Consider the following 11,058-nt stretch of genomic DNA (forward strand, 5'->3'; position numbering starts at 1 on the left):
GCTTGTGTTGTACTTACTCTCTGATGTACGTCGCTTTGGATAAAAGCGTCTGCTAAGTGAATTGTAGAATATATTACATGTTGTATCTAGTTGGCTATAGGTGTTGCTTATGTTATGTTCGGGAGTTTAAAGATCTCATTAACAGTAGAGCTGTTTCATAAGATAACCGTGTAACCAGGAAACATGTTGAAAATATCAGGACTGCATCTCAGAGGTTTTTTTCTTCTTCTCCTATTACATTAAAGGTCCAAGGAGAGATCAAGAGGAAGTGGCGGAGATGGCACCTGCAGAGATACATGCGCTCGGACACCAAATACCAGCATCCGTCCATCGGCAGCAGCAACAACTTCAGCACCCAGATAACCATGCTGACGCGCTGCAGCCCCAAAACACGCCGCTGCTCATCCTCATGTCACGACGACCTCTCCAGCATATAAAAACACACCGTGATTAGGACATACCCGCTCTCATGCCAGACTATAAGTGGAAAATATGAAGCATACTTAGGCTTAAGGACATAAAACACACACACACTCACACACACTCACACACACTCCATTATCAGCAGGTTATCATGCTCTTGAATCATGTGTTTGTTGAGTGTGGCCAGGACAAAATCCATGCAGCTTTCGAACCTTCATGCTTCATTAAAAAAATGACAAAACAGATGATTGCTTCACAGGCACAGGTATGTGCACATTTGAATGAAAACAATCATTTTCTGTCGTTGAATTTGATGATCCATCGCACATATACAGGTGAACTCATGGGTCATATCATCATGGATCATTTGATCAATTGTACATCGGTTCCCTGTGTCTTCTCAGACACTGGGCAGAGCAACATGTCACATGTCAATGGGGTTTGGAGGAGGGGTCCACATGTGTACTCCACCAGCAGACCCTTAACCTGATTTAATTATGAATGATTAAACATCACTTAGTGGATTCATTCAGCACCAAGTGAACACACAGCGTGAAGACACAGCATGTAGGAGAAAAAGAGCAGTTTATCTATTGTTAGAAAAAAAGCTATTATAGGCAACATAGAAGAATGTAAACGAACAAAACAGTGTGCAAAATGTCAATTTCCTCACTCTGTAGGAAGACGAGAAAAGCCAAACAGTTTGGGACTTCAGACTAGAAGACCAGTGTGTTGCTGATTCACAGTGACATGGTTTGGAGATGTGTCTTTTTCTGCACCCTCTTGAGAGACTTCCCTTGATCAGTTCAGTTCCCTCTTGTTTTGTGTGACTCTGAGCCGGTAACAGAGTTGATGTTTTTTTTTTTTTTTTTTTTTGCTCATGCAGTTTTGTTCCACAATCTTGTGAGCTGCTGCTTTCAGTGTTTTTTGAAGTGATACTTTCAATCAAATCACTGCTGGCTCTCCGGGCTGCACAGTAACCCCGGAGAGGAAATGCCTTCAAGCAATCCAGTCTCTGAATGTTTACATTAACATGGAAGGAGTCATTTAACACCGCACAGACAAATATACAGTGTATAGAAAATTAATTGCTGTCGATTGTCCTGCCAGAGCGATTGTGTCGTGGCAGTAATATAAGTAATGCGTCTCTGTAATTGTTGTTTGTTCTTGTTGTTGCAACATGTGGGATTTAGAGCATTGCCAGGAACATTCAATTCTCTTGTATGAGCTTGTTTATGTAGCAATCTGTGGCTTTAGTTAACAGTTAAATAGAGGCACTGCATTACACTGCAGAGAAGCTTTATTGTTGATGCTGTTGGAGACTGACTGGAGCTTGAACTCCTAAATCGTAAATATTTGCTGAAATCTCCAGTGACTTGTCAGGTTTAATCTTCTCCACCAGAGGAGTTTGAACCTGATAAGTCAGTCGTGTCTTTTGGATTTGATAGGAGAAAAAAAAAGAAGCAAGGTGACAGGGATGACTGGCCATGTCACAACAATGCTGTCACTGTGCTTTTAATGCTTACAGGTTGAGACTTGAAAGTCAACTGCATGTGCATCGAAGTGTTGACATCCGCAAGACCAGCTCTACCTGGAAAGAAAGAGTAAACTCAACCACACCAGTGCTGGTTTAAAGGGTCTGACCCACCATGTGATATCATGGGGAAATAAACAACAGTACATAATAACCTCTGAAGGCCTTTAATATGGAATGTTTTGTTGGTGGGCTAAAAACATATTCACTTTCTGTTGGAGTGATGAAAGTTAGGATTGCTCTCATATCTGTCTTTGTCAGCTCCCAGTTAGCTTAGCTTAGCATAAAGACCTAAAGCTAGCACGACTCTTTAATGAAGATACTAATCCACCTGCATATATAGAAAATGTACTAATTGATATACTTTAAATTACATTCCTCTGATGACAAAACTAGCTTATCCCACACACGATATAGTAACGCTGTAAACCTGCTACTTTTCTTCTTAATGAAACGTTTGTGTTTTTCATTTTAATATTTTGTAATCTTTGGAAAGCTGCTTCGCCAGTTTCACGCCATTTTGCTCTGCTGACTAGCAACTGTAGCTACACATGTAACATTCAGGTATCAGAATTCACTTCCATTAGATCTCATTACATTGTTTCTCGTCCGCCTTCTCTTGTCAGTGACGTTAAATGTTATTATGTGAATTTGCCAATTTACCTCCAATAACCATGAATGTAAATAGATTTGTACATACCAACAACAACAAAAATGTACAGAGGTTTTTTTTAATAAGTCACAAGTGTTGCTTGATGTTATTTGACCGTGTTCTGGTAACCTCGCATGATTATCTTTGTATCAATGATACTTTATAAAAAAGTTGGCCGATGATTCTTCTGTGTGCTTACAGTAAGTATTCTGTATTAAAGTAGACTTTATATGATAGAGGGTTTTTTTGTGAACTGGACATTGTGTTGTGTACATTGAAGGTTGAAGAGTTGAATATTATGGTTTGTCTTCGGTGGGCAGAACACTCAGGCAATGCACTGCATTGTGAAGCTTCAAATGTATGGCGAGTATTTATTGTTGTAAGTTCAGAGATGTCTACAAAAAAACCCACCTCTTGATTTGATATGACTTATTTTGTGTATTGTTATTATTATTATTATTAATATTGTTGTAAATCATTTGCTGTACAGTGTATGTAAAGATTGTTTTCTTGACAGGAATTCAACTTGCCATAAAATGTTGTCATTGTTACGCTCAACCTGTTTGAAATAAACGAGAGACATACTAAATGGTGGAAGTTTGATTTTATACAGTGAGGTCATGCTCTAAGACTTTCCGCACAAAGAACAATTTCGTCCTCACTGACGGCTACAGGAAACATATTGTTGCTCAAATGAGGCTTATTTTCATAAGTGCTTTTTGCAGCTTGACGAGGGCACGGCCTTATGCTGATTCATGTTTCATGTCACCCCCAGAGGAGCTAATCTAAACTGTAGATTCAACTTGTTTGTGCAAATATGCTAATCCCTGTTGGTGGAAAACTATTCAACAAGTTGCAATCAGTCATTTGAAATTGCCTTTTTTCTCAGTGAATAGCAGATCAGATGTCTGTGCATGCAGGCATACGGCTTGATCTTCCAGCTGTATTAAGTGTAATGTCAAAAAAGAAGCACACAGAGTTCTTTGAGAAACAGTGTGTTTTCAACAGCTCAACGGTTTAAAAAACTTTTTTCAAATGAATTGCTTCCACTTCAATATGAGCTGCTGGAGCATCAAAAACAGAGATTATACTTTGGTGAGAGTTCTGATTTTTAATTCAATAAAGCCAGCATATAGTTATTTTTTTACATCATTTGGTTTGAAGAAACATCCTAGGATGCACTGGGACACATCATCAGTGATGTATCCTGAATATAACAGGTGTCAGGGGTCTCACAGCATCAGACATCCTATCTCAGGGGGTTGACCCAGGCAGGGTTGATCAGGGTTGATGACCTCAGGATCCAAAGCCACCTCGAGGCTCTCTCTGCATGGTGGTCTTGATAGCTCTCCATTTGGCAGCTTCTGTGATGCAAAGACCTTGCACAATGTGTAGCCTGCAAAGCCTCAACATCCCACCTCGACAGGCTCGCAGAAAGCTTTCCAGCCCCTCATCCGGCACTGCCCTAACAGCTGCACCACTGCTTTGAGCTCCTGGTCAATGCTGCCAGCTGTGGCGGCCCTCTCCAAGAGCTTGTGGGTAGCTGATCAGGATGTGCTCCAGTGAACCCTTACCAGGGGAAAAACTCTTGTCCCAGGTCTAGAGATTCCCTGGGCTAGGCAACACAACAAACCGCTTGGACATTTAAATGACCTTTCAGTTTCAGTGCTTTTTTTCTATACACTTTGAGAGTTGTTTTTAACCCAAAATCCAACGTGAGAATTATTGTCATTCAAATTGATGTGAGTGATTTAAGGTTCTTTCTGTACAGAATAATGAATGAATAACCTACATGTATCAAGTAAAACATGAATAATAGAAAAAAAAAAGAATGACAATTGCCATATCGGTGTAGTTACAACATCATGTAAACACAGTGGCCCTCACTTATCAAACGTACGTACGGCAGAAAAATGGGTGTACGGTCATTTCCACGCAAAGTTCGGCACTTATCAATTTGGACGTGAGCGGAGGGTACGCTCAAATCCCACGCCAGGTCTCAGTTCGTGTACGCACGTTTTCAACTCAGTGTGGACTTGAGCTGCAGCGAATCTGTCTGTGTCAGAAAAATAATTAGATCATACTATAACAGTGCTTGTTAAGACGGATAGATAGAGGTTCACAGATTCACTGTTAGATAAGATATCTCAAATGTATTTTATATTACGCTCCACCTCAAACGATCTCTGTAGGCTACATTGCTTTTTAAATAGTGTTGAGCATCGCGAGCTGTCAGGTGATTTATTTAGTTGTGTGTTTTATTTGATGTTTACATTTTTGTTTGTTTAATCGATTTACTTTAAAGATTAAAGATTAGAGAGGCTGCTTTCAGTAAATACATGTTAAACGTTCATGCTGCAGATATCGCTGCAGAAAATACTGAGACAAATTAAAACAGAAAAACTAAAAACAGTTACTTTAAAAGGACAGAAAAACTTCCTGAGGATACTAAATACAACTTTTAGCCTCTGAAATATGAAATCATAATTAATCGGGATGTCCGGAGATTAAAATAATAAATACGCCGATGTGCCACATGCGTAATTGCGCACAGCAGACGCCCTGAGGCCAGAAACTACATGTGACATAATAACGAATACAGAAATCCGGGGGCTCTAAAACGGAGTCAGGACCTTCTTTTATGTAAGTGTTAAATTCTTATGTTTAGAAAGAAGGCAAATCGGATGAGAAGTGCACATTGCACAGGGTTTGATCAAACACTTTATTCATGTGATGCAGGACGTTTCAGGTTTCTCTTCTCTTTTAAAGTCTCATAAATGGCGAGCTGCCAGAGCAACCGACGTTATCCGACACAGATGCAGGTTCGCCTGTACCACTTGTGCCTGATATTGAGGCTGAACCGATGAAGGAAGCCACTCGCTCCACGATCTGGGATTATTTCAGGTGTGGTACGGCTGGCGTCCTCCGGTCCGGGAGCTGCTTCTTTTAAGACCCGCAACACTAGGCTACATTGTAGCGATCGTATGGTCTGACCAGGAACTAAAAGTATTTAAAAATATATATATTATAGCCTATATTATGTACGTTACATATCACGGATGTTATATATTTTTTTATATTTAAAACCAACGCTGTTGAGATTTCCGTGCAGGCGTATTTCTTCTGAAGCTCTTTAATCCTACATTTCAGACTGCCAGACAACACAATGTTATTCCTCTTTACTTTTCTCTGTTATGGTGTCACTCAGGTATCTCGTTTCTCTTCTTTGCCGTATTAAGTATCTCCATGCCGTAAACTCTGTGGGCGAGGATGGCTAAACCGTGAATATATAGGGGCGTGGTATTTAGATGACGATCGTTTCCAGCCGCCACACTTATCAACACCCGGTCTTGCGTACGCTGTGATCAGCCAGATACGCACGTTTTTTCACGATTTCTACACCCAAATCTGCGCTGGTTTCTACACCAGATTGATAAGTGAGGGCCATTGCAACAATAATGGGAATCTGAAATGAAACTCTGATTGTAAATGTGAATATATCGCAAATTATTTTAAAATTTGCTCTGAAAAGTTTTGGATTGTAACAAAGTATTTAAAAAAAAGTGAAGCAAATGGTGAGTGTATGTTTAATCGAGTGGGACATGATGTGCTAAAATCTGACTGCTAGCTTTATTTTGAAGGTTATACTGGATTTGACCTGGAATACGCATGAGCTTAAAAAGAATGAAGTATTAAAATTCTGATATTAGCCTCAGCTCCACAGCTCAAACATTGAAGTCGTGAATAGAAAGCTGTAAAAGAGACCTTTTTGCCTGTTGGTTTCAATCAGGAGAGACCTGCCTATGAATGAACAACTATTTTATTTACAAGTTTGGAAAAGAGAAAATGTGCAATGCAATGTCTACACGCTGGTGGTGGTGATGAAGTATGCAGGATGTGGAGAGGAGTGGACTTCTAAGGAGCTGGACCTGGACACTGTTGAGGTGGAATGGAAGTGACTCGAGGGGAAGGTGGGTCACATCGATCAAACTGAAACGACAAACTGACAGGGAAAGAGGCCTTGGCCGAATCTGATTGGTTAAGTACTTAGAGAGTAAACTCCCCTCATCAGCTGATCACCTGAGCAGTAATTCAGAGGGAGAGGAAGAGAGGGAGTGACATGAATGAATGATGACTGATGTATAAATGACAATGCAACTGTCCTCCTGCTTCAACTTACGCTCAGCTTCATAAAGCTAGATTTTAACTTTAAAGTGTTTTAGTGCTTTTAATAAGAATTTAAATACTTCTTGATCCACGGAATAAAAAGCTCTAAATCAATCTTTGACAGGTCAGATATCAAAGCAAACTCTCGTCTTAGCTCCTCTCAGTTCCACTCTCTCCTCAGTGACAATATTTTAAAGGTATGACTGACCCCCGGAGTCTGCTTTGAGGTGATAAAAAAAACTATATTTGAGTTAATCCATATGGTCCATGGGGTTTACACGTTCACTCATTGCTTTTTTAAAGCAGCTGAGCTCTTCATGTGTGAGCTCAGAAGAGTGAATTTAGCCGAGTCAAAGCTGAGTTTGCGTTAAAACAGATTAACAAACACACCCTGTCATGCCTGCTTTCCCCCACCGGCTGCTCTTCTTTTTCCGCTTGAGGTGGGAATGAGCATAATGCATATTATATGATTAATTATTCATAGAAACTGTAATGATTGTAGATAGAGGGATTTTTAAGTGTTGAAAACCTCATGGCCCATGTGTTTAAAAATGCAGAGCAAAGACATACAAATTCTGGATGTTGCATATTCTGCCATCAGATTATGTTTTGGACACTTTTGGCTAGATGTGGCTGGAGCATTATATAGATACTTAGATAGAAAATAAATGCAGGTGGATGCAGACGAGATAGAGTAAATCTTACATCCCTGGAAATGTTTTAATGTAAAAGGTGAATTTCCACATAGCATCTTACAATATTTATAACACCAGTTACATTTTTATATGATAAATAAAGTTTAAAAAAGAGAAACATTGAGCAAACAAGTGGTCAGCCCGTCCAACTTGTTTTCTGATTGTGTCTAACCTGCGGTCGGGACTCATGCTGAAGTACATTCACAGGCAGAGCTAGAGGAAGAAATCATCCATTTCATGACCTTTGTGGTCTGGATTTGCTCCCGTACCTGTTCAGTTAATACTTCACTGCAGAGAGAAACAGTGTTTGGTTAGCTGGGATATATCCGAGTCAGTTTTTATCTTCACATTTGCATTTCACAGAGAATGTATAAAGTATTACCTTGAACTTCATGAAAATTGTAGACTTTGGGAATGTGACTTCTATCCAACGCCAGCTGGTATGTAAGAACAAAAGAAGCATGGACTTAAAGTGCTCAACTAACGAATATAGACAAACTTTGTGCTATATGGTGCAGTATTAAAAGAGTATTTAGAACAATAGAATATCACTGGGATTTAAAAGAACCCACTGGTTTTTCATTTAATTTAGATTAAATTAGATTTTGAACGACTTTATAGCGCCTGTGTTTTCAGTTGGATTCATCCAGTCCCAACCAAAAAAAAAAGAGAGGAAAAAAAATCAGTTATTGAAAGCAGCTTCATAGAGATGTTATTTTTACTTAAGTTCCTCGCTCCTAATAGTGCATTGTTGTACGCTCAGTCGTGATGAATGCGCAACACACTTCATTAGAGCGCCATTCCTCTAATGTGTGCACTTACAATCAGCATTTAAGTGATCTGTCAACTCCAACACAGACTATAGAAGAAAGTTACGCCGCGCTCTTTGATTCATGTTTAACCGGGGTGTAAACAAGCTCAGGGAAATTGTTCTAGCGCATTTGCACAATGACAGGATGCTTGATCTTACCGTTGACATGAATACATAATTCAGTTGGTGGGAAAATATTAGTCGTGTGGTGATTACAAAGTGCCGCCTGGACTGGGTGAAGTGACTGCATTGTATTTAGGTCTGGGCTGGTTTGGCAGGGAGAATGCTTGCTTGGTGTTTGAAGCTGGAAGTGTGTGTTGTAAAGAAAAAGCAAGAACAGCGATTGTTGATTAGCCTTAAAATGAAACCTCATTCCGATCTGTTGTTGCAACTAAATATGTAAACATCAAATGCCTGTTTGTCTCAGCTTGATTATCTATAGCCCTATTCCCTCTCTATTTCTGACTTTCCCTCTATCCCACAATTTGGCCCATAGCGATGCCCACAGACTGTACACCTATCAGTCCAGCTCTGCTCAAGCTTTGGACTTTTAAAAGGAAGTTTTTCATTCCTAATATTGCCAAGTGCTTCATCATGTTGTATGCATTTGTGTGTTTCTAATTGATATATCAGAGAGTAGGTCTAGACCTGCTCTTTTTGTAGAGTGCCTTGAGATAACGTTTCAACCCTGCTTTTATTTTGAAATTAAGTTTTCAAAATAAAGGACTTTCTGGTAGATCAAAGGTTATGTCATTAACTTCACCTCGGAAAAAGGAGCTCGTTATGGATCAAAAACTAAAGAGTTCAAAGATGCAGCAGTGCACTTACATTCTTCTACAGGGGACACTGAGAAGACTTACAGCCCTAATATTTATGCATAATGATTTTTTTTATCAATCAAATAATGTGCATTATTCAATCCCTTTCAAAGTCCAAGTGCATAGCGTATGCAGCTTCATAGGCCTATTCTATCTGTGAGGTAGACTACACATATTAAATGTAGTGGATCCACTGACTAAAGCTCATAGTGAAATAATAATTCCACTGGACTTCAATGAGTAAAATGCATGTTTAGAAGCATGACTAAGTCTGAAAATTTAGATGTGGACAGGCGTCTGAAAATAACCTTGACTTTGCTTTCATCCGTTTGTCTCTCTCACTAATATTTTCATTCTGGAGCTTGCAGCGTCACAGATAGCTCTTGAAGGAGCAGTTACTGTTGGACTGATAGCAGAGTCAATTTCAGACTATCTCTGTGTTCACTGAGTTTCAGAAGAGGGGGAATAATTGGATACATGCAAAAGAAATATATAATTGAATTATGTGTTTTCTTTAAGGATATATTCATGTTTTTCTTTCCATTTATTATACAGGAAAGTTTAAAAGTAACCTTAAGTTGCAGTTTAGCGGGCCTGACTCAGTTTAAAAACTGGTTTCCGGGTTCCTGTTTCTGCAGAACATGAAACATGAACCACAGTCATGTCACATCAAGACAAACACATGTACAGGACATTAGCATGTTTAACTTCAAACATCAGAACAAAGAAACAGTTCGGTTCATTACTACGTGGTTGAAAAGTTCTTGGGTGAAATTGTCATGGCTCTCTCACTCTGGCTCCCTCCTGATTGAGGTTCATTCCTTTCACCTGCACACCAGCTCTCCATCTCCTCCTCAACTCAGCAGTATATATACCCCGGCTCTCCATCCACTCATCGCCAGATCGTTGCATCAACTACTGCGGTAGACTACGGCTCAGGCTAAATTAAGATTTTGAAAAAACCTTTGAAATTAATCTTTTGTGCTTGTTTTGGTTTTTGAGTCTCATCCTGTTTGTTCCTTTGCTTCAGGATCACCATTTCACCCACCTGCCTTCCTGCTCCGCCATCTGCCTCAACCTGCTCTCTGGACTCAAAACTGCTCAGCCACACTCACACCTCTACTCTGGTCAGCCTTCGTCCCCTTCACTCTGCTAACCTCCAGGATCTTCATCTCCATTTGCCACAATAAACCTCATTACCAATCAACCCCCTCTGTTTATGTGTCCTGCATCTGGGTCCTAAATTCACTGGTCGTAACAGAAATGTTTAGCTTTTAGACTTTTTAAGCAGTGGTGCCCCTAAATATTGGGTGGAAAGGCTTGCAGAGTATGATTTGGATTTGTTTCTGTGAGTGTTTTTCTTCTGCTGTTCCAAATCTAAAAGTCCAATTTTGAACATTACATCTATCAAATGAACTGTTTTAATTTCAGTCAGTCATTTTCAAGACTTTACTGTCAGAAATACCCTTGAGGCAACAAAACACGTTCCTCTATGTTGTAATTTAGTTTATCATTTGATTTTTCTTTGGTTTAGGATTGTATGCAATTGTTCAGTGAGCAGAGAACATCAGAGACTAAAGTCATGAACTGTTGAACATCCTAATAAGCGTAAGGGACATGCTGTATAGCCCCAAGGTCTGAAGGAGAATGAACACATCATATTCATAGCATATTTTTATCATATTGTTCATTTAAAAGCTTTTCCAGTACTTCTGACATGTTTATGAAAATACGCTATAAAAATGTTGAAAGCCTACAGTTCAGACCAGTGAAGGTTTCAGGGTTAAAACTGTTTTATTCCCCCTTAAGAGAATGTCATCCTGTCTGTAATTAAACTTTGTAGATACATATACCAGTGTATCAATCAGCTGGGGAACTCTTTGGAGGTATAGCGTGAGATAATTACCTCAGGAAATGGTGGAGACCAAAACTGAGCTTAAAGTAATGTTAATAATATA

The 11,058-nt window shown here is 39.5% G+C and overlaps 1 protein-coding gene across 1 annotated transcript in view; it reads left to right on the top strand.

Annotated features, from left to right (window-relative positions):
- The window catches only part of vipr1b (vasoactive intestinal peptide receptor 1b), a 36,914-nt gene extending 36,324 nt beyond the window's left edge, over positions 1 to 590 (top strand). Inside the window, exon 13 of the mRNA XM_061064837.1 lies at positions 246 to 590. Coding sequence (XP_060920820.1) covers positions 246 to 437 — 192 coding nt within the window. The 3' untranslated portion in view covers positions 438 to 590. The remainder of the gene's footprint in view (positions 1 to 245) is intronic.
- Positions 591 to 11,058: the final 10,468 nt, after the last annotated feature.

The sequence above is a fragment of the Labrus mixtus genome, chromosome 19 (genome assembly GCF_963584025.1).
Source record: "Labrus mixtus chromosome 19, fLabMix1.1, whole genome shotgun sequence".
Taxonomy (NCBI): Eukaryota; Metazoa; Chordata; class Actinopteri; order Labriformes; family Labridae; genus Labrus; species Labrus mixtus.